General features: G+C 52.7%; 10 protein-coding genes across 10 annotated transcripts; 7 read left to right on the top strand and 3 right to left on the bottom strand.

Annotated features, from left to right (window-relative positions):
- Positions 1-28: 28 nt before the first annotated feature.
- On the top strand, positions 29-1513 carry AYO20_07192 (elongation factor Tu, mitochondrial; the record flags this gene model as incomplete). The annotated part of the gene is made up of 4 exons (XM_022645479.1): positions 29-191; positions 247-275; positions 328-590; positions 646-1513. 4 exons carry the CDS (start codon positions 29-31, stop codon positions 1511-1513), a joined length of 1323 nt encoding a protein of 440 aa, XP_022498518.1.
- A 996-nt stretch (positions 1514-2509) lies between these two features.
- On the bottom strand, positions 2510-3547 carry AYO20_07191 (hypothetical protein; the record flags this gene model as incomplete). Its single annotated transcript, XM_022645478.1, has 1 exon — positions 2510-3547. One exon carries the CDS (start codon positions 3545-3547, stop codon positions 2510-2512), a length of 1038 nt encoding a protein of 345 aa, XP_022498517.1.
- Positions 3548-4136: 589 nt separating this feature from the next.
- AYO20_07190 (hypothetical protein) lies at positions 4137-6245 on the top strand (the record flags this gene model as incomplete). The annotated part of the gene is made up of 1 exon (XM_022645477.1): positions 4137-6245. The coding sequence occupies one exon, from the start codon at positions 4137-4139 to the stop codon at positions 6243-6245; it is 2109 nt and encodes a 702-aa protein (XP_022498516.1).
- Positions 6246-6583: 338 nt separating this feature from the next.
- AYO20_07189 (hypothetical protein) lies at positions 6584-9105 on the bottom strand (the record flags this gene model as incomplete). The annotated part of the gene is made up of 5 exons (XM_022645476.1): positions 6584-6854; positions 6918-7251; positions 7364-7763; positions 7814-8109; positions 8181-9105. 5 exons carry the CDS (start codon positions 9103-9105, stop codon positions 6584-6586), a joined length of 2226 nt encoding a protein of 741 aa, XP_022498515.1.
- Positions 9106-9628: 523 nt separating this feature from the next.
- AYO20_07188 (hypothetical protein) lies at positions 9629-10165 on the top strand (the record flags this gene model as incomplete). Its single annotated transcript, XM_022645475.1, has 1 exon — positions 9629-10165. The coding sequence occupies one exon, from the start codon at positions 9629-9631 to the stop codon at positions 10163-10165; it is 537 nt and encodes a 178-aa protein (XP_022498514.1).
- A 67-nt stretch (positions 10166-10232) lies between these two features.
- AYO20_07187 (hypothetical protein) lies at positions 10233-11261 on the top strand (the record flags this gene model as incomplete). Its single annotated transcript, XM_022645474.1, has 1 exon — positions 10233-11261. The coding sequence occupies one exon, from the start codon at positions 10233-10235 to the stop codon at positions 11259-11261; it is 1029 nt and encodes a 342-aa protein (XP_022498513.1).
- An 814-nt stretch (positions 11262-12075) lies between these two features.
- On the top strand, positions 12076-12591 carry AYO20_07186 (hypothetical protein; the record flags this gene model as incomplete). The annotated part of the gene is made up of 1 exon (XM_022645473.1): positions 12076-12591. One exon carries the CDS (start codon positions 12076-12078, stop codon positions 12589-12591), a length of 516 nt encoding a protein of 171 aa, XP_022498512.1.
- A 2049-nt stretch (positions 12592-14640) lies between these two features.
- On the top strand, positions 14641-18284 carry AYO20_07185 (hypothetical protein; the record flags this gene model as incomplete). The annotated part of the gene is made up of 4 exons (XM_022645472.1): positions 14641-14934; positions 14993-15885; positions 15935-16848; positions 16951-18284. 4 exons carry the CDS (start codon positions 14641-14643, stop codon positions 18282-18284), a joined length of 3435 nt encoding a protein of 1144 aa, XP_022498511.1.
- Positions 18285-19084: 800 nt separating this feature from the next.
- Positions 19085-21290, top strand: AYO20_07184 (hypothetical protein; the record flags this gene model as incomplete). Its single annotated transcript, XM_022645471.1, has 2 exons — positions 19085-20789; positions 20845-21290. The coding sequence occupies 2 exons, from the start codon at positions 19085-19087 to the stop codon at positions 21288-21290; spliced, it is 2151 nt and encodes a 716-aa protein (XP_022498510.1).
- Positions 21291-21649: 359 nt separating this feature from the next.
- Positions 21650-22180, bottom strand: AYO20_07183 (hypothetical protein; the record flags this gene model as incomplete). Its single annotated transcript, XM_022645470.1, has 1 exon — positions 21650-22180. One exon carries the CDS (start codon positions 22178-22180, stop codon positions 21650-21652), a length of 531 nt encoding a protein of 176 aa, XP_022498509.1.
- Between the last annotated feature and the right edge of the window lie 668 nt (positions 22181-22848).

Raw genomic sequence — 22848 nt, 5'->3', positions numbered from 1 at the left:
TTCCATTCTTCTCTTCTCCGGCGTCGCGATGGCCTTCTCTCGCTCGGTCGTTTCACTCCTGCGCACTTCCCGATACATTGCATCCCCCGCTCGAGGTGTCAACCCCGTCAACAGAGTCTTTGGCCATGATAGATTTGCCGCCAGAGCATATGCCACAGTCTTCGAGCGGACCAAGCCCCATGTGAATGTTGGTAAGTAGCAAGTGCTTGCCCTGCGTTCCGGGGTGGTATCTCACAGGTTTCTCAGGTACGATCGGTCACGTCGATCATGGAAAGGTAAACCTCCCTGCCTGCAACTATCGAATTCATCGGCTTATCATCGCCCCAGACTACTCTCACAGCAGCTATCACAAAAAGACAGGCGGACAAAGGCCTAGCACAGTTTCTTGACTATGGCAAGATTGACAAAGCTCCGGAAGAGCGAAAACGTGGTATCACCATCGCAACGGCGCACATTGAATACGAGACAAACAACCGACATTACTCTCACGTCGACTGTCCCGGTCACGCTGATTACATCAAGAACATGATTACGGGTGCTGCTCTTATGGATGGTGCTGTCGTGGTGGTTGCCGCTGGTGACGGTCAGATGTATGATACCCGCCATGCTCGAATAACACATGCATGAGATTGACTTTTCGCACAGGCCACAAACCCGAGAACATCTCCTACTAGCCCGTCAGGTCGGTGTCCAAAAACTAGTGGTATTCGTCAACAAGGTCGACACTGTCGAGGACCCTGAAATGTTGGAACTGGTCGAAATGGAAATGCGCGAGCTCCTGTCCTCATATGGCTTCGATGGAGACAACACACCTATCATCTTTGGCTCTGCTCTTTGCGCCCTCGAAGGTACCAGGCCGGAAATCGGAGTCGAGAGGATTGATGCTTTGATGGAGGCTGTCGATAGCTGGATCCCAACCCCTGTCCGAGACACTGAAAAGCCCTTCCTGATGTCAGTTGAAGAAGTCTTCTCCATTGCTGGAAGAGGAACTGTCGCCTCGGGTCGTGTGCTGCGAGGCGTGCTGAAGAAGGATAGCGAGGTTGAGATTGTGGGTGGTCGTGAAGAGGTTATCAAGACCAAGGTTACAGATATCGAGACCTTCAAGAAGTCCTGCGATGAATCAAGAGCTGGTGACAACTCGGGTCTTCTCCTTCGCGGTGTCAAAAGAGAAGATGTCAAGCGTGGAATGGTGGTTGCGGTTCCAGGTTCTGCCAAGGCGCATCAAGAAGCGCTTGTGTCACTCTACATTTTGACAGAAGAAGAAGGAGGCAGAAAAACCGGCTTCACCGAGAACTACAAGCCGCAAGTCTTCATTCGGACCGCAGATGAGGCGGCACAGCTCAAGTTCCCAGAGGGTACCGAAGATCCCACCAGGATGGTCATGCCAGGAGACAACCTTGAGATGGTCCTCAAGACACATCATCCCGTGGTGATGGAGGCTGGTGAACGATTCAACATGCGAGAAGGTGGACGGACTGTGGCCACCGGCCTTATCACCAGAATCCTCAAGTAAGCCGGGTGACCATTGGACCACGTGCAGAGGGGAACAAGAGGTGGGCTACGCTGGCACCGACGCCTCGGAAGCTTTGTATCAAAATGTGCCATGTCTTCACCGTGTCATAATTTGGGATGTGTTTTGTGAGGGATTTCGGGTCCCGGAATAGGGCGATCATGACTGTGGAGCATTGTAACATTGAGGGAGTCCGAGCTGGGAAGGAAGAAGCTTGCATATACCAACCTCTCTACTTCAATTCAAAAGTGTTTAAACATGCCACCATTTGGATGAAGGGGTTGTTTACACCTAGGTATTCGCTTCTACAGCCTCGCTCATGATGACCTGCGTTCATTTCCAGGATAATCACTTCATATCACTTCCTCCACAACCATGGCTAGATTACACTCAGACGCACGAGCCATGGGATAGATCTCGATAGTACAGACCATGTCGACCAGCGAAGCCACTTATTTACTTGTCGTCTTACTTCCGCGGCTCAAGAGAAGTGAGAGTTAAGGGCAAGGGGTTGTTCGGACTCGTCACGTATACCTACCATTTCTACCCTCTTGCGCTCTTCCCCTTCTGTATGGTGTACTCATACATGCGATTGCAATATTGAGGAGGTCGAACGGGGCATCGCAAAGAATAGGGTTAGTGGTTTGGATAGGGGAAGGTCTTTTTAAAGTAGGGATGAGAATGTACCGAGTCAAATTTGGTTGCACGCACGGTTCCACTCGGTGTATGTGTCCTTCTACGCGCGCCATTGTACTGTGTCGATGTCTACAACTTTGTGACATGGAACGGGATGTTAGGGCTTGAATATCAGGTACAGAAATATGTGTGTATAGCAAACACTTTTGGTTTTGATGGTGAGCTGGGAAATAATGTGATGGAAACTCCTGGTACATGAGACACCATACCCGCACCGAGAAGAGCACAATTCATGCCATCGTGCATACTCGTCTGGACGCCATACCAACCAGTGGATCACTTCGAACACCGTCGAATTCAGATTCAGATTTGCGGAACTTGCTGCGTCGCGCAATGGATCCCGCCGCCCGTCCTCGGCAACATGTTGATGAGCACCTGGACCACTTTCCTGTCGGGGAACAACTTCTTGAACAACTCAAAAGCCGCCATGTCCTGTCTTTCCTGCCCGAATTTGGGCATAATAACCCCTCCGTTCACGACGAGGTAGTTTGCATACGATCCGATGACCTCGTTATGCTGATCGGGCGGTCCCAGGAGTGTGATGTCAGGTTCCTCGCAGTCATACACCATTAATGATCGACCCTTAGCGTCCCTTGCCGATGTGAGGATAGAGCGGGCAGATTGGTAGACGTCGACCGCTGTGGGATGAGCATCCGGCCCGGGCTTGCTGAGAAGCACGACACCAGGGGACGTGAAGCGTGCCAGCGCGTCGATGTGGTAATCTGTAATGTCGTAGTCCTTGACGCCGGGGATCCAGATGAAATGCGTGACTCCGAGCTTTTCCGTCAGCTCAGCTTCGGCATCAGATCTGGAGAACCCAGGATTTCGGTTGTTGTTGACGATGCAGCTCTCTGTACCGAGGAATGTGCCCTCGCCATCGTGCTCAATGCCACCTCCCTCAAGGGTGAGTTTGGAAGATACCGAGACTTCATTCGCGTGCGCAGCAATTTGGGAAGCAACCCTCTCATCGCCAATGGCGGGGAGTTTACCACCCCAGTAGTTGAAATTGAAACCGACAGCCGCTCTTTTGCCCGTAGCCATGTCCTGCACGAAGACTGGCCCACTGTCGCGGATCCAGAGTTCACTCACCGTTGCTGGCTTGACCAAGACGTTGTTGCTGACCATGGATTCTGCCTGTGGAATGAGCTCCTCACGAGCGTAGAGGTGCACTGGCTCGAAGTGGGAGATGGTATTTGCGATGCTGGTCACTTCGGACTGTAGAGCTTCCAGATGCTCTGTGCTTTCTGCTGACTCTCTGCTGGGGAAAGCCATCAGGGTGTGCGAGTGGCGCGCGCTTTCCACTGGCATGCGAAAGCGACCATGATGGGCGTCGTCGGGCATGCTCGAGACTTGTCTTGTAGCTGATACTCTTCGGGGTATTATTGTCGTCGCTTCGTAAGACCTGGATACCTTATGATAGAGAGGTATTGGTTTGCCCTGAATTACTCTGCGACCCAGACAAGATATATTTCGAATAAAATGCCATGTCGACGTGGGTAGCATATCGATAACGCAGATGCGACAGAGCGCAAACTGACGCCATTGGCACGTTGGAAGGCAAGTTGTTTACTGGATGGCAAGGTCGCTGATATTTCACCTCCATGGGGCAGCGCCGGAAAGACCTTCTGAAAGAGGCTAGAGAAGTGGAGAATAAATGTTCCGCTTTGGCCCCACACTTCAAAAGACTGTCATGACGGCTGTGGACATCAACGCTGTCTTGCTCTTGCATCAGGTATGGCGCGTTCATATCAAGTAGCAAAGAGGAGAATGGAGGAGGCCACAGGGCAACCAATATCGAAGAAGTAACCGAAGGGTACCTTCTCGTGTTGAGTTGGACGCTGTAAAATCTTTGTTATTCCTTCAGTCCTATAATTTCCACGTCTGATAAGCTCGATATTTCTGCCGTACCACTGCTCTACCACCAACCGATATGTCCTTCCACGATAGCATTGTCGACGCCACCATCGCCGACTTGTCACAAGCTCTATGCCACGGAAAGTTGACTTCAGTTGACCTGGTTGCCAAGTATCTGCATCGCATCAGTGCATATGACTGCAGAACCACCACCCTCAACTCAATTCCACTCATCAACGAGAATGTTTTCGAAGAAGCAGCCGCGGCAGACGACCGACGTGCTGCTGGTCAAGCACATGGTCCCCTTGAAGGACTTCCTTTCACGGTCAAGGACAGCTACAAGGTTCGCGGGATGACTGTGGCTAGTGGCTCGGAGGCCTTTGAGAACCTCGTTGCCGATGAGGATGCATTCACTGTGCGAGCTCTGCGAGACGCGGGGGCTGTCCTGATGGGCAGGACAAACATGTGTCCTATGGCATACGGCGGAATGCTTCGTGGTGTTTATGGTCGAGCAGAGAGTCCGTACAACAAGGACTACCTAGCGGCCGCGTTTGGATCCGGCTCTTCCAATGGGAGTGGTGTCTCTGTTGCAGCATCGTTTGCCGCCTTCGGTATGGGCGAAGAAACGGTGTCGTCCGGCCGCTCTCCCGCTTCAAATAACGCCTTAGTAGCTTACACTCCATCGCGAGGACTCATATCAATCCGCGGCAACTGGCCACTGTATCCAACCTGCGATGTTGTTGTTCCTCATACACGCAGCATGGGCGATATGTTCGTTCTAATGAATGTGCTTACCAGACAGGACCCAGAGACCGTAGGAGATTTCTGGAGAGATCAACCATTTTTACAGCTTCCAGCGTCGTCAGGGTCTGACATTTCGAAGCCTTCGATCACTACCAAGGACCCGGGATGTCTCAATGGAAAGCGGATTGCAGTCCCCCAAATTTACATCAAGCAGCAAGACGGCGGACCGTTGATATCCCAAGCCATCGAGCCTCTATGGCATCAGGCACAGGTCGACCTTGAAGCCGCGGGTGCGACTGTCGAGATAATCCCAGATCTCCCAGTGCTACGTATATACGAACAAATGCTTCGCAAGCCCGAAGGTGACGACACATCACCCTCTCTTCCATATCTGCCGGATGACTGGAACAGCACTGAGAGGGGGCTTTTGATCGCTCATGCCTGGGAAGACTTCCTGCAGAACAACCACGACCCGCACATCCAGTCATTGACACAGGTAGAACCAATCAAGATCTTCCCTCACATGCCACGCGATAATCCTCAAGTCAAGTTTACCGAACCAGCCAATGCTGTCCACTGGGGAAAGTTGGCAGGCTACGTTGCCAATCGACCCCCTACTAGCAGACCAGGCAAGAGCGCCATCTACGACGTTCCACATCTTGAGAGTGCCGTGCGAGCTCTCGAACAAATCCGAACCCGTTTCTTCGAGGATTGGATGTCGACCCATGACTATGACTTTGTCGCCTTCCCCGCTGCAGGCGATGTTGCCCGCGCCGACGCGGACATTGACGACAAGAGTGCCCAGCACGCCTGGACGGATGGGGTCAAATACAGTCATGGCAACAGAGCGTTGCGACACTTGGGAATCCCTAGCGTGACGGTGCCAATGGGAATCCTTGCGGACTCGAGGATGCCCATGGGTTTGACGTTGTTGGGTCGGGCTTACCATGATCATGACTTGCTGCAGGCCGGTTATGCATATGAACAGCAAAGCAAGAAACGAGTCGTGCCGCCACTGACGCCAGCATTACCGTCGGATGTGATCCCAACACAGAGACAGGTGTTGTCCAAAGCGAGGCCAAACCTGACAATAACAAGATGCAACGCCAGTCCAGGTCAAGATGGCGATCTGTCCGTTTCGATCGAGGGGTCACTCTCTGCGGTAGGGGGATCGGGTGAAGCTTTCAAACCTATCCTGGAGATCTACATCGACGGTCAGCTTGTTCCCCCATCATCGATCACGATTCAACCACCAACCATCGGAGATGGGGATTCGCACGTTTCAAACTTCGTCTGCGAACACCAGGCACTTCGACCACCAATAACAGACGACCGCAATCGCGTAGTCGGCAAGATCGCCAGAGACAGTACAATGGTCATGATTCTCGCGCGAAATGGACAAGACAGCCGGCAATCGGGGTATGTGAAGCTGCTACACTGACGAGCGGAGGACGTGATAGGCAGAGGATGGTGGTTCTGCTGGTAAATAATGATCTATCAAGCTGTGTTCGATGCTGGGCCGATACTGAGCCACTTCGGATTGCATACAAGAGAGTGACGTTGGAGAGAAGACAGAAAACAAGGTACGACAGAGGCGTTCGCGACCAGATATCTAGGAAACACACTGCTCTCGCTCGTCTGATGGAGGACGCTGGGAGACTGGAAATGCTCATTACGATTCATCCCGACTTGCTATTCCTTCACGGTAAATCAACCAACAGCGCTTTGATTCCCAAACATATCACAAGTACCCAGGAAACACCTTTCAACCCAATCATCTCAGATCCTAGATTGTTGAATACTCTTGAACGCAACCCTGCCATCCTTAACCTCGAGGACATTGACCGGTACCCGGACCTTGACCGTTTCCTCACCAGGCAAGTTCATAGGAGCCGAGAATCCCGCAACATAGGACACTGCCGTCTTGCAAGTCGGGCAGAACCATCTGTCTCTTGAAGGGGGTTCGGCGGAGGTGAAGCTGCGGGTGATTGCCGACGGGTCGACTTCACGAACGCAGACATTGCAGAACTGGTGGTCGCAAGGGCGGACGCTACACCGGGAGGTTTGTCAGTAAAGGCCCAATCGACAGGGGTCCGTTTGATGGCTTCCTTACACGCAGTCACACAGTCTGATCCCGCACTTGCACCGGGTCGGCTGTGATGGATCAAGCGACGGCTCGCTCTGCACATCTTTTTGCTGATCCATGGCCGAGACGGACTTGACGTTGTCAAAGTTTCCCCCGTCAACGCGATTCTCGGGCTGCTCTTCCACGACGAAGAATGCACCGCCCTCTTCGATGTAACCCATCGCATCAATCGGCGGCGGTGGGGGCACGACGTGGGTGACGGCCTCGCAGGATGCCGGGTCCAGGATGTGGACATGGACCAGCCTTGCAGCTTCGGTGTTCCAGATGGACGCTGGATTGTGGTCCCGATATATGTCTTGGACTGTAGGCAAGAAGGAAGAAATGAGCCACTATCATGTCCCAGAATTGTACCAGGGCGGCCATCACCGGGGATTTGATTAGTCTTCATGGGTCTCCTTGAAGGATACACTCACCGAGCTTTCCACCAGCGGCCAGTCCCATCGCCTTGAGGTCTTTGGTCGTGATGGTGGGTTTGGACTCTGCTGCATTCATTTGGGGTTCTCTCGACATGTCCTGATAAGTAGCAGCTCCCACGAACTCGCCAGCGTAGAAACCTTCGTCAGCGGCCGCAGAGGCTTGACCTGCCATCGATAGGCTTTCACCGCGGGTATAGGCGGAGGACATGGCCATGGCTGGCTCTAGTGCAAGTGCTGCAGTTCCATTTCCGACACCGATGCGGTCGACAGATTGATATACGCTCTCACGAAGGAGATTACTGTACGAACTCATTTCTCCCCACTCGTACTTGCGTTCTGACAGCATAGATTTGATTCTATCCTTTCTCAGAGCAGCTCTGTATTCTGGTACGAATACCTGACCTGACATTAACGACATTACCATGACTGAAAACAAAAGATACTCACGGGGCAGTCCTCGTCCTCGTGTGCTCCTCCAACCATATCTGCCAGCGTTGCTGGGACGTATTCGACAGCCTTCTCTGGGTACAGCCTGATGGTGTTGCCAACTCCGAGCCCCAACTGGCGTGGCGTGCTGTGTTCGTCGAGTCGCCCGTATTCCAGGTCTGAGGCACTTATATCTCCAGTCGAGTCTTTAGCCCAGGTCCGTAATCTCTCCTGGAAGGCCGGGATGATCTCGATCTGCAGGCCTCCGTGCTTCTCTTCCCCCGTCTTTTGGCCCTCGACAGTGTATCCAGAACCCACTGAGAATGGTTGATTAGATGAGATCCATCCACGCCTCGGGACTGAGCAGAGACGGTAGGGGGAAACTTACATGGCATGGCGACAAACTGTCTCACAATCCCGGGAGCGACACAGATCCCATCGAGCCACTCCTGGCCCGGGACGACGACATAGTCTTGAACCCCTGGTCCATCGGCCGAGACGTCCTTTTCTTGGTCCATCTTCTCCCCAGAGACGGCATTGATACGTCCCACGGAGAATCTCAGAGCGTACCGCGTGCCGATTCGTGCTTCCAGGCTTATCCAAAGTGCCTCTCGCTGCCACATGGGCATGAAAACTCCACCTGCCTGCACAATCGCGCTGGGCAACTTGTCGGCATATCCCTCAACGCTGTAGAGGGGAAAGGCTCCCAGCGACCCAGGCAGCTGGTGAAGCTTCTCGTCATCTGGCATTCTGACCGTCCGGTGAAACGTGATCTCCAGCCCCCGCGAGTCCTTGAGGCTGTCGATCTTCATGCCATACAGGTTCGAACTATTCTCGTCGACGTTGAACTGCATCGCCTGGCCGAAGTGGCGATTGGTATACGCAATGAGTCTGTCATCAATGTGGATGGACTTGCTGGGTTCAGGAGGCAAGTCATCCTGGACCACGGTGATTTGCTCGAATTCTTGGAACTGGGGCTTGACGCGGCCAGGTTTCCACTTCTCTCCATTGCGAGAGAGTGAGTCGGGAAGAGTATAGCCCAGCTCTACCACCTGGTCAGGCCTTTTCTTTGCGTACAATGCAGTAGAGGTCTGGAAGAACAACTGACCTTTTAATTTAGTCCACAGCTCTGACACTGGGAGATCGCCCGGCAGGAGAATGGTTTCTTCTGATTCTGGAATGGGCACATCGTCATCTTTCTTAGAGATTGACAGCTCTGGTGCGTCGTCCAGAGCGCGTCTGAGGCCTTGGATGCGAAGACGCACTTCACTCCCTGTGGATTCAGGCGATTTGCCATGTTCACTCGTGGCCATGATCTGCTGCCAACTGTCTGCTAAGCCTCGCGTGTGTCTGTTAGAAAAGAATAGAACAGCCAGACAGACAAGAATTGATGTTTCCAAGGAACCATTTCCATATTATAAGGCTGGACAGAAGGCAGCCACTTTATTGTCCAAGCGCCCAGGATCTCTCGCTTTTCCAACTCAGCCTCACCGGTTAGAGGGATTGGCACTGGAAAGGTTTCCCATGTCTGCCTATCGAGCGCTCTAACCATCCTTGTAACCATCCGTGCCATCCTTGTAGGGGCCAATCGCCAGCTCGATTGATCATGCAAGCCAAGTCAAAAAGGCAACACTGGATGAAGAAACACAAGTCAGGCCCCTCGTCCAACACACCATCCCCTCCCTCTTGGTCTTTATCGTGAGACACACGAGGAGACCCTTTTCCTGTCCATTGAAATCTTCCCTTCCATGTTTCATTCATGGCACATACACACATTCCAACTCAGCCTGACGGGCCGACTTCAACTTCAGCTTCAACTTCACCTTCACAGCGGCAATGTCCTTCGGCTTCAGCATCGGTGACATAATCCTGCTCGGGCAACTGTCCTACAAGCTCTACGACACTGTGACCACCGGCCGACGGAATGCCAGTCGTGAGCTGCAGGAGCTGGGAGACGTGCTGTTCGGGTTGAATTGTGCCCTGGATCATCTGCGCCATGTGGCCGGGGACATTTCAAAGGCCGCTTCGACGTCTCTATCCAACGACAGCCATGGACGGGAAATGCAACAGGCCCTGGATCAAATGGTGCAGAATTGCGCCGTCACCTTGAATGACTTGGACAGTGTGACCAAGAAGTACCGCGATGGGGCCATGGTGTCGGAGAACAACGAGAACAACGAGGGTGTCGAGTCCGGCGCTGGTTCTGGCTCTAGGAGAGGCCAGAAAAGAAGGCAGGTCCTCAAAAACGCCATCGCGTCAAATTGGGCAAAGATCAGATGGGATATCGACAAGGACTCGTTGAAGGCATATCGCGACAAACTACAAGCGCACATCAATGCTATCAATCTGGTCCTGAGTACCTTTCACTGGTAAGGTTGTCCCCTGGGATCGCCCTCCACTTCCCCTTTCCCCCGTTCTTGAAGGCTGGAACGGGTTATCAATGGCTCAAAGACTGACGGTCGATCGGGACAGGTCAGCAACTGAAAAGATACATGCCCATAACAAAGTGCAGGCCGAGAAGATACAACAATATCACGACGACATGGTCAAGTCGAATTCCTCCCTCGCACTTTTCGTCGAAGAGATGCATTCAATGATGCTGGAGCCAACACGAACAACACCTCATTCGGCTCGGATGGACGTCGAGAACTCCTTTGGTGGTCCCAGTGGCCTTGCGGCGGAACCACCACCACCAACTGTGGGACCTAAGAGTGTTTCTTCACCAGTGATCCGATCTGTGGCCGCTCACCGTGTTCCATTCGGCTTGTCCGGCACGATATCGACCTTCGCAGGCATGGCAACTTCTTCCATACCTCCTGTTGTCCCCCGACACACGCCTAGCCTCTATTTCAGGGCCATGCCAGCAGTCGATGCAGGAACAACAGCACCTCCCCCGGTCATTAGACATCGGATACCGCCGAAACCTCGAAGAGAACTTCCCCCGGAGATCGTGGCAATCAACATCAAGCGCCAAACCCAAGGTGCAAAGGCACTGGCAGATCTCAAGCAGAGTCTCGCTCCAAAACCTCAACCGTCCTTCCTCAAGCCAGTCGTCCCAACCGTCCCCCAACTGTCGGAGGGCCTGGAGTACATCTTCAGCCCATTGCCTCGCAGCACCAGCCGACAACTGGAAGCCGTCCGACGGATGCGCATCAGAGAGCTCGAGTTGTGGATCCAGTCGCTCGACCACCTGATCAGCTCTTCTGCCATGTCTTACACGCCATCTACTAACAAGGCTCCAGTGACCGTCTCTGACCAATGCACTGACTTGGTCGGACTGCTGGCCGAGATGAACAAGGCAATCGAGTCGTCGAGTGAGAATATGAGGGACATGGTCTACGAGGGGTTTTCGGCGGCGCGCGTCGACCATGTCCTGGATAAGGTGTTGGCCTGGACAAAGTCTATAAGGGTCCAGAAGGAGGTCGAAGAGTTTCTGGAAGAGCGGTCGGACTGGCGAGGCACGCACTGATGATACTCCTCATCACGGTTCGTGCTGTAATTTCTTGTGGTTTTGGCTTTCTTTAGCATACCCCCGTGTACTTATGTGACAGAGCGCCAGGATGGAATCTAATGGCTATAAGAATATGTGTTGGAAGTCTTTCGGACAGTGTCTAGTAGCCGGATCTATGTTTCGGTAGAGAGCGATTCTTTACCGAAACAACATATAGCGATATGCAATATGTCAATGTATGCGAGGCTGTAGACAAGGCTGTGTGGAAGCAGAGGGATATGGAGGGAGAGCAGCATGTATTTCTGCCATTCCCTCAACAAACATTAGCGGTAAACTCGTGGTGAGTCGACAGAAGCCGGTTCACTGCCAAACTGCCTAGCACCAACTGGACAATCTGGGCAATTTCTTGGTTTTTTTCTTGGTCTCGAGATACACGGCAGTTGTTACAAGACCACAATCCCCATTACATAATGCATTCCTACATCCCTGGTACCCAAGTACCTACTGATCGGCTATTTCTTTTTCTGCGAGATCCTGTACATATATGCCTCGTATGTATGTATGTACTTTATGGGGAACACGCGACATACTCGGTCCACTCATATCCCATATACCATATACAGGTTTTCACTCAACTCGCTTCGCATCTAGCCTCGGAATCCACATCTTCGACTTGAGAATCAGAATATCTATCACGTCTCCATTGATGATTTGTGTCTCCCTCGGAAAATAACATACATCTCGATAGATCCAATATCATCGCCCAAACCCCGCACGCACACACACACGCGCACACACACACACACACACGCACCAACCCGAAATAACAGTAATGGAAGGTCGCTGCCAATGCGGCACCGTGCGCTTTCGCACGCCCACGGAAAAGCCCATCAAGTGGTACATCTGCCACTGCCACGAGTGCCGCCGCCAGAGCGCCAGCGCGTTTGGCATCTCGGCCATCTTCCCGCACTTTGATCTGCTTTCCCAGGTTTCCGCTGCGGGGGACGAGTCTGCGTCCAATTCGGCGCTTGAGAGAGACAACGACAACGACGGCAAGGATGGTGGCGCGGATGCGGACTCTCCAGTCATCGGTGTCTACGAGCATTCGCGCACGACGTCCGGCCGGGCCAAAAAGTGCTACTACTGCAAAAAGTGCGGGACGCGCATCATGAACGTCAGCGTCGCGCCTACCGGCAGTTTGGGCTACGTCGCCGTCAAGGGCGGGTGTCTCGAGGGCATCGACGGCGACATCTTCACCGGCGCGACGCACATCTGGACGAAGAGCGCGTTGGTCCCCATTCCTGAGGGCGCAGAGGCGTACCCCGAGGAGCCGCCGCCGAGGGCCTAGCAGAAGGGCAGGAGGAGGGATGTGAATGAGACAAGGTACGGGGAGGTTGATGACTCGAGAAATGAAATGCGCGAGTGGAATCAAGCGGGACGGGTCTTTTCTGGTTGCATGATGGTCCGTGTGGTCTGCGAAATCCTCTTTGCTCGTTCTAGCACACTGTCATGTCAACAATCGAGCACTGCACGCACGCTGGGACACCAGTCCAAGAGGCAAGTCTGTGTGTAATAGTGATGGATTTGCTCCATTCCAGAGCTGTCTTCACTCCTTGTCATCGTGACTTTTGAGACTGCTGTATATGGCATGTGTCATACAAAACGTCGTAGGCCTTTGTACAATAATAATAGTAGTAGTAGTAGTGAGGTTGTGATATGGTGTGGTGTGGTGTCGCAGCTCCTTGCCCTGTCTGCCTCCATCTCGCCAACTGGCCGTGAACCACCAGTGCTAGGTCTATTTTCAACGCACACCTTGCCCAGTGTCAATAATCCACCTCGTTTATTTGTTTAGTGGCTTTAACTCGTCGATGCCAGCACGCCTGCGGTCTCAGCGAGCGACCCATCCGCAACCGCTTCACGCTCTGCTCTCCGTCGTCTCTTTTCGATTATAATCTGTTTCCGCTGTTGAAGGAGCTTGACTTGTCTATCTTCGACGCCCGTCAACCAATAACCAAAGGATCCCCCGATGCTCGCGAATAGTGGGTACACCCATAACGTGCCGCGTTGAAAGAATGGTCTCATCTCTATGCCGAGTTGGACGAAGCGTGTGGCGATGCCTGGTAGAAATTGTTAAAAACGACACCCAAAGGGCATGTTAGGCAAGGTATAAGGGGGGGATAGGTGTTTACCGAAACCGGCCCAGAACAGGATCTTGTGAACCATGATTGTGTATGTTTCGCGCCTTGGGCGCGTTGGAGCAGTGTCAGCAAACTATCACTGGAGCAGGAATAAAGCTGGCGCAGTAGTTGGGAATGGCTATCGCAAGGCAGGATTGTGAAATGAGGTTGTCGTCGCGATGTTAGAGAGCTCGGAGATTGGAGAGCAGCTCAGGTGAACAGACCCTTTTACGGCAACTTTTTGGATGCCAAGTTAAAAGTGCGCTTGACTAGTTTTGTACTCGACCGTACTACAGTGCATGATCACGTGCCAAAGGTCCTGCTCAACCACGTTGCTTGCTGGTAAGGCTGAATTCAAACAAAATATAAGGAACGTATTAGGGTTTGCTCTTTGCTATATCGCTACATTTTATCATATATCGATACACACCCTCGTTAGACTCGTACTCACAGGTTCCTCTCTAGATGATGGCGTGTAGGAGGGGAAGCTGCCCGGACTTGACCGACCACTCAAGGAAGAAAGATAAACCGAGATTCCACTTGGGGCCGGGTGTATCCTGGGGTTGCATTGAGGATCTGCTGACAACTACGGAGTATTGACAACACAACGGAAACCACAATGAAAAGGGAGAGAAACCTCCATCCTCCAGGGACTTGAGACTATGTGAGAGAGAGAGAGCAATCGCATATTTAAACCTATCCCGAGTACAAACGGTTTGGGACTGGAAATTCTAGACTCGGCGCTCACCTACCTTTTGCTTACTAGGGACTGCCAAGACATAAGACAATTTCCCACTCGCTCATTGGCTTCTTGGGTTGCTGTTCCTGATCAATGGGCGGGTTGGCTGCCGTTGACTAAGCAAGGACAAGCTGAGACTAGATCCGAGGGGTTCGCCTATGAAACTGCGCCCCAGGCATCGAAGCCTAAAAAATAGCCTCCGCTTCTGCCCATCAGCACAGCACCCTCCATCATTATCCATCAGACCATGGAAAAATCAATGAATCCTTCTGTGTCTGTATCTCACACACACCATCTTCTCGACGTCCCGCCATGGATGCCATTGACAGAAGATTCGACCGTCTTTCTGTGACAAGGATACCACCATCCTGATCAACTCGCGTCTGAAATGACTTGACGCCAACTGCGCACCCGCAATCTCCCATTCGCCGCCCGTCCTTCCGGTGTCCCGCTGCCAAACTTCTTCACCCTCGCTGTCACGATGAAGGTCCACCTTCGCATTCGTGAACAGCTATGTCTGATCATCGGCCTCACGAGTCTGTTGTCACTGACCATACTGACCGTGTCGATCTGGGTTCAGATTGTGGATCGTCTCAACAACGCGAAATGGGAAACTCTCTCGGTCACGGCGAACTTGAAGGCCACTCAAGTTGCCCAGGACATCAGTTTACTAGGCACATCCGTACAGTCCATCGCCACCCGGAATATTCTCCAGTCCCTACTCCGGGATTACAACAATGGCAACGACACTCAGGACCTGTACGATGCCATGCAGGTAGGTTAATGACAAAGGTCGTCGGCCTCCACCATCAAAAGTACTGACCTCGACCTAGAACAACCTTGTGGATGCGTTGTCTGGCGGGACCGACGATGCAGTTCTCCTTCAAGCTGCTGTATTTCCTCGCCGGCCCCGGTCCGATGGAGGTGATGGTGCACTCACTGGCGCAACTGGGAGGGGAGCCGCCAGCAAGGTCGTGCTCCCTTTTTCTTATCAAAATCGGTCTGCAGTCCTTTTAGGCGAAGGTAGCGCTGGGTACCCGCCCCAGCTCTACCCTAACCTCACTTATGGCGATGAGCCATCAGATAACAACTTTGTCTTCTACGAGGGCAAGATGCTGGACAACAACTCGACGCTGTTTCTCGGCCCGCTCGCCCTTCAAAGCAACACCTCGCTCATCTCATTCACAGTGCCCATCAACAACAACACCAGTCGTATCGATGTACTTGGGTGGCTCACTGTTGTGGTTGACGGAAAAGCGCTTTATAACATTGTCGAGTCTCCGGTTGGACTAGGTAAGACGGGAGAGGTTGTGATTATTGGTCCTGATCGCCCCGACAACCTCTATGCCGAGAACATCACTGGTCGCTCAGAACCTGCGAATTCCAATATTCCCACACGGTTTGTCCTACCGCCTCACGGTGATCGCCACCCTTTACGTGCCAAGGATCCTTACCTTCCTTTCCCTATGAAAGCCTACCCAGCTGTGCTGCGGGCTTGGTGCGTCAAAACTGGGGAGCTCAATAATGCGGGAGCGATGATGTCTACGCACAATGAGGAAAACCAGAAGATATCCGCCGGCTTTGCCAAGGTCTCTTCTGACATTGTTAATTGGGTGGTTGTCTTCGGACAGGCACACAGTGAAGTCGTCGCTCCCATCAATCACCTACGGAATACAGTGCTAGCCTGTATTTTCAGCGTGGTCGGTGCAGTCATCCTTGTTACCTTGTGAGTGCTGCAAAACCAGATGTCCTCGCATGTACTGATCCTCTCGCAGTCCGCTTGCCCATTTTGCTGTCAGGCCTATCATTGCTCTCAGAACTGCGGCCGAGAATTCCGTGACTACGTATGAAGCTTACGATCCCTCCGAGAAATCGTCCGACACGGATAGCGACAATGCTTTGATGAAGCCCGACCTCATGCAGGAAAAGGGGATGAATCACACTCTTTGCAAAAGGTCCGCAAGAAAGAAGACCTTCGTTCGACCAGTGCGAGTATTTAAGATCCCTGAGCGCGTGCCCGAACACAACCATGTTGTCCATGACGAGTTGACGGATTTGACCCGTACTTTCAACGAAATGGCCGACGAGTTGACGATCCAGTACGGAAGACTTGAGCACCGAGTAAAGAAAAGAACTGCAGAACTGGAACAAAGCCGAAATGCCGCTGAAGCTGCCAACGAAAGCAAGACCTTGTTCATCGCAAACGTTTCTCATGAACTCCGCACACCATTGAACGGTATTATTGGCATGTGTGCAATCGCCATGCAAGAGGAAGACGTCGGCAGCATCCGACAGTCTCTGAAGATCATCTACAAGTCTTCCGATCTGCTGTTACACCTCCTCAACGACCTACTGACTTTCAGCCGCAGTTCCTTTGGACAAAACTTTGCCATTGAAGAAGACACGTTTCGACTTTCGGATGTTGGCTCACAACTTGTATCCATTTTTGAGAAGCAGGCGCGTGAAGCTGATATCAGTTTGAGAGTGGTCTTCATTGGCACAGAACCAACCGCAACCGGAGATACTGATCAAGACGACCCCGAGGATGTCATTCTTGCTAGACATGATATGGCTGGCGCTATTGCGAAACCGAAGACGAGTATTCTGGCCAAAGCACCTGCCGATCTTGGGCCTTTGAGGGAAATAGGGTTAAGAGGGGACAAGAATCGGATACTGCAAATTCTGATGAGTAAGTGCGGATTTCGCGTTGCTCTCTTCAGTTGGCTTCTTAGGCCGTCCCTAAGCGTTTCGCAAGCTCTTGTTTTGATCATGTCCCCTAACTGGTGCGCAGATCTCGTAAGCAACGCGCTGAAGTTCACGGCCGCCAAAGGGGTCGTCGAAGTGCGAATACGATGCAGAGGATTTGTGGAACCCGAAGCCATGCCTCATGTCGCATATACAAACACTACAGTCGGCCAAGCAACGCCTTCAAAGGCACTGCAGCGACGAGATACTGAATACGCCCCGCCAAAGTCATCGATGAAGGGCTTATTGTTCGATTTTGAGGTCGAAGATACGGGTTCGGGTATACCGGAGCATTTACAACAAGACATCTTCAAACCCTTCGTCCAAGGCGACTTGGCTTTGAGCAAGAAGCATGGTGGTGTCGGCCTTGGGCTAGCCATATGTTCGCAGCTGGCAGGTATGATGGGCGGCACCATCACCCTGAAGAGTACTGTCGACATTGGAAGTACGTTCACCCTTTCTTTACCATTGCGTTACACGAAAGAGGCCGTGCCCTCCGTGTCCGACTCCCTCGCGCGACCCAAACCAGGAAGTGTATCCAGCAGCATACAATTTGAAAGCTTCAGTACGAAATCTCGCAGGTCAAGAGAACCACGACAACCTATCCGATCAAGACAGACTTCGCTGTATTCGACACAGGACAAAGACTCCCAACTGGATGTGCCCCGTCTTGTGGGTTTCTCTCAGCCGTATCTGATAGATGGCAACGTGAGCTCAGAAAGAGTGGATACGGTTGCTCAACCGACAAAACAAGAAAAAAAGCAGAACGTCCCCCCTCCAAACAACCGGCTCGCATCAATCATGTCTGTTAAGACACCGGATGAGGCGAATGACCCGGCACCAATGAAACTAGGAGAGCAAGTGAAGACTACAGATAACATCGAGATAAAGGCACCAGCGCCACCTTCAGGGACTGCTGCCGAAATCTCTTCTCTCAAAGTTCTTGTCGCAGAAGATAATCCGGTCAACCAACAAGTGATCCTCAAATTACTTAAGCTGGAAAAGGTGGACGATGTAACACTGGCGGAGGACGGGGAGGAAGCTTTCAGCGTGGTGCAAAAGTCATACTCTGAAGTGGGCAGCGAGAATGAAAATCCACGGCGTTTCTCACTAGTTCTCATGGATATCCAAATGCCGCGCATGGACGGCATCGAATCCACAAAGAAGATGCGGGAACTAGGATTTGATGCTCCGATCCTCGCACTGACAGCATTTGATCATGAAATCAATCGGACAGCTTGTCGCGAAGCGGGCATGAATGGCTTCCTTCCCAAGCCCATCAAACGGACCGCTTTGAGGAAGATACTTGAACAGTACAGGACTCCGAAAGAAGGAAGCACGGATGTCCAACAAAACGACCAGCGAAAAGATGGCGAATGAATCTGGAAGAGGACTACGGACCTTCACCAAGAGCGTGAGGGCACAATTCCATGAAGGGTCGAATTGCCCAATGGCATGTGATTCACAGAGAGGCCTCGATGCGGTGATAAATTTGGACTGATTGTTCAGTCAGAACGCCGAACGCAGTGGGAGAGGGAAACCCCTACGTCTAAGGGCGGCGTTCAAGGGGAGGCCGAGAACAGAGCACTGGAATCTACCTCAAACCGATACGACTGAAATGTGCTCAAGCACTGGGGAAAGGCGTAAAATCAACCGTGGCTGGAATAGGCCTTGGAAAAGCACTAAGATGCACTTCATTAGTGAGAGGGCGCATGTGTCTGATGCATCAAAGAGGATTGTTTTCAAAGCTGGATACACAGCTCCAGCACCACAACTGGAAGGGAACCGGAAGAGCACGAGCTCTTGTCTTTGGGTTAGGCTAGGCGCTGTGCGGGAGCTGGTGGCGCATCATCAGCAAGGATATTAAAACGGTGGACTGTAATCGTCAGTTCGGATGGACTAAAAGCATGCTATATGTGTTGCTAAGTAGATAAAGGGTTGATATCTAGCTGTACAGAGAGAGATTTCTGAGGTCGAATTGGACACTTGCCGGATAAATCGTCAAAAAGTGCGCTTCAACGTTCAATGCTTGGCGGTAGGAAAGGGTCCTTTGCACGTGACTTGCACCCAAACGCGCAACTTGCGCGTTAAACTTCAAACCCAGGGATTTCGACTCTGACTTCAAACATCATCAGAAATTTTCTCTCGAGTTTGGTGCAAATCGCCTCGTCGTCGCCAACATGGCTGACATGGTCATGGCAGACGCTCCTGCTGTCGAGTCCTCAATCCCCTTCTCACTACGCCCTCGATTCAAGATCTCCGATCTCCCTCTGGTCAAGGAACAGCGATCCACCATTGATGCGCTTCTGCTCAAGTTCAAGAAAAAAGGCGGCTACGATAGTCTCCGCAAGCAAGTATGGGCCTCGTACAACACGTCGGATGCGAAGACCGCGCTCACTGATCAAATTCATGCCATCGCGGAGGCCGAGATTGAAAAAGACCCCAATCTACTCAGTCGGGAACGGGGCAAGGCAGCCACATTGATCCAAGGCGCTGTGGACCGCAGCGGCATCTACCAGGATGTCGAGTCCAGGATCGACCAGGAAATTGCGAAACACCTGAGCACCGTGCTCGACGCGGTGCGTGAGATCCGCAGGGAAGATGTCGGGCCCGAGGTCGCGGCGGAAGAGGAGCAGCGGGGCGGCAAGACCGATGAACAATACCAGGCCGACACTCAGAATCGGGCTGCGGAAAGAGAGAAGAACAGGGCGCGGATGGAGCAGCTGTTGCGTGAGACGGCGGAGCTCAAGGCCAAGATCAAGCTGGAAGAGGAGCGAAAGCGGAAGAAAGAAGAGGCGAAACGTGAGGAAGAGGAAAAGAAGAAACGTGAAGCCGAGGCGGAAGAGCGGCGGCTCGAGCGCGAAAAGAGACGAAAGGAAGAAGAGGAGCGTGAAGCCGAACGGGTCAAGGCCAGGGACGAGAGACACAGAAAGCGTGAAGAAGAGAGACGAGAACGATATGCCCGGTACGAGAAGGAACGCGACAGAGAGAGAGACCGCGATCGTGATCGTGACCGTGACCGTGAACGGGAGCGGGAACGCGACAAAGATCGTGACCACGAACGAACGAGCCGGAAGAGCACTGATCGGCGAGATTCGCTCGCACCATCAACCACTGCCAAAGATGTCCCCACCGACGAAAAGGATTTGGAAGCCACCGCTCTCGAGCTACTGCTGAGCGAAGGCAAACAAATGGCGGAGAAGTCCAAGCAGAGACACGAGTATATTTTCGACAAGTCCGAAGCGCACAGCAGCCTGCGCAAACATGTCACATCGGATCGACATTCTCACCGCCGAGACAAATCTAGAGAAAGCTACAAACGGGAGCCTGATCGCCGAGACAGATCTCGAGAGAGCTACAAGCGAGAGCCTGACCGCGGAGATAAGTCGCGAGAAAGCCACAAACGGGAGCCTGACCGGCGAGAGAGATCCCGAGAAAGCCACAAACGAGAGCCTGATCGCCGAAGCAGATCCCGCGACAGAAAATCGCTAATTCCGGAGAAAGACAAGCCAGAACCATCTCGCCCTCAGGAACCCAGCAAAGACCGCGAGGAAGGTGAGGCCCGAAGCCAACGCGATTCACCATCTCCCAAAGAAGAGAAACGTGTCGTCCGGGAAAGAAGACCTCGCTCAGCATCGCCAGTGGGTATAGACCGCTATGTGCCTGGAGGCGGGGTCCATCGTACTGAAGAAGAGCGGGAACGTGATCGACAAAGACGTCGCACCCGCGATCTGGACAGAGATCATGAACGGGAGCCGCGGAGAAAGTACGATAGCCATCGCAGTGATAAGGATCGAGATGAAGAGGGAGATCGGGAGCGTGATCGCACAGTTGCAGACCGGGAACGCGATCGTACCGTTGGAGATCGTGATCGAGACCGCGAGCGTAATCGGTCGAAGGAAAGAGAGAGGGACAAAGACAGAGAGAGGGACAGAGATAGGGATCGGGATCGAGATCGCGACCGAGACCAGAACCGAGACCGCGACCGCGATCGTGACCGAGATAGGTATCGGGAGAGGGAACGCGATCGAGAAGCCGACCGACCTCGCGACCGAGACAGGGAGCGCGATAGAGAGCGAGACCGTGACCGCGAGCGGGATCGAGAGCGAGATCGGGAACGGGAGCGCGACCGTGACAGGGATCGTGATCGTGATCGTGATCGAGAGAGGGAGCGTGAAAGAGATCGGTCAAGAGACCGGGACCGACGAGATCGAAGTCGGCGTCGTGATGATCGACGAGATGAACGAAAGGATGACCGCCGCGATGATCGACGCGACGACCGACGCGACGACCGACGTGATGACCGGAGACGCGAAAGTGACAGAAACGATCGCCGAGATCGCGATCCGGTACCGATTGACCGCTATGTTCCAGGTCGGTAATTGAGAAGCAGACCTTGTTTCTCAGACAACTGTCAAGGCTCGTACACGGACGGGTTGTCTGACGGTTGATCCGTGCAAAACTGGTGCTTGGGCTGGGGCTTGGGCTTGAGCGTTTATCTGAGATTGTCGACCTGGGAATTGCAGAGTGTGCAGGTCCATCTTCTCCGCATGTCTCCGGTAGTTGAAGTCGGCGCTTGATCTGGGTCTGAGGTCGGGCGACAAGCCGGCGAGGATGGCACGTTCCATCAACATGATACTTGTCAGATTATCACCTTTCTTGGTCCATATTGAGATGTGTGTGAAATATTGCCGGGGCGAAAAGGACATTCCGAGGATATGGTCACGTTCTATCCAACGAGATCACTAAGAGATGAAACGATCAAGTTGGGATTTAGACATACCTCGGGCAATGGCGGCCTGCAATTCTCCACCACAGCACAGCAAACATATCTCCTCCCAACACCTGACATCTTTTCCCGCTTCTGGGCGAACCCGAAGCAGCCAGCGCCCGCCTCTGCGATTCTCCTCGTCTTCCCACAACGGCTGGACTCCGGAGCGAAAAATATGAATGCTGTCTTTTTGCTTGATCTGCGACCAGGGCAGGTTGTTGAAAATGCGGTAGAAGGTGCCAATGTCGGCCACCGAATCAACCAACATGGTCAATCGATATGCATCGGGTGACTGTTGGTTGGTAGGCTGGAGGTGAGATTTGGAGTGCCAAACCGACCAGCGGTACTGGAATGGCAGGGGACGGAGTTTTGCTATGACTTGTTTATGCAGAGAAGAGGAGCGGCGTGGCAACGAGGGCCGAAGACTGTCGATGGCATTGCTGGTGGCAGGAGTTACAGGTGAAGAGGTGCCTTGAGAAACAGTTGCTGTCATTGGGAACGGCATGGCTGTGAGGAAGAAGCTTGAGAGATGCTAGGAGCAGTGGTAGAACAACAAGCGGGTTCAAACGACCGTTGTCTCAAGCGAGCAATATCAGCGGTTAGCTTGCAAGGAGTAGAATATTAGGAGAATCGAGAATAGTGGAAGACGCAAAATGGAAAAATGCAAAAATCCCTTTTTCATCGATCCGTCAGAAAGTTCAGTGCAGTCCAAAAATATATACAGTTCAAGTGGCGATTGACAAATGATGGCCGGGAATGGTTTTCTTCCCCCTTCCCTTGTCCATGCGACCTACCTACCTAGGTACCTACCTACCTGGATACGGAGTATGTATGTACTGTAATTATGTATGCAAATACCCCAGAAAAGTAGAATCCCTTGTCTTGCGATTTGCTGGTCCGCTCTGCTTTGCTTGATGACCCCACTCCGGTGAATGGCCCCATATCCATGCCCATGGTCGTGTACGTGTACGTGTACGTGCTCTGGTACTAGTACTGGGACTGGTCATCATGCATACATAGATCTAAAGGAGAACAGAAGAATAGAAACATACGTAAGTACGTGTGTCGACCGGCTCGGGGACCTGAGTACCAAGCAGGACATAGGACACTGGGAACAGGGCAGCGGGTAGCGGGTAGCGGATGGCGAACCATCGGGGGTTAGAGGTACCTCAG

This window comes from Fonsecaea nubica, assembly GCF_001646965.1.
Source record: "Fonsecaea nubica strain CBS 269.64 chromosome Unknown Scaff49, whole genome shotgun sequence".
Lineage (NCBI taxonomy): Eukaryota > Fungi > Ascomycota > Eurotiomycetes > Chaetothyriales > Herpotrichiellaceae > Fonsecaea > Fonsecaea nubica.
Note: the sequence above shows the minus strand (reverse complement) of the source record. Positions and strands in the feature narration are given on the sequence as shown.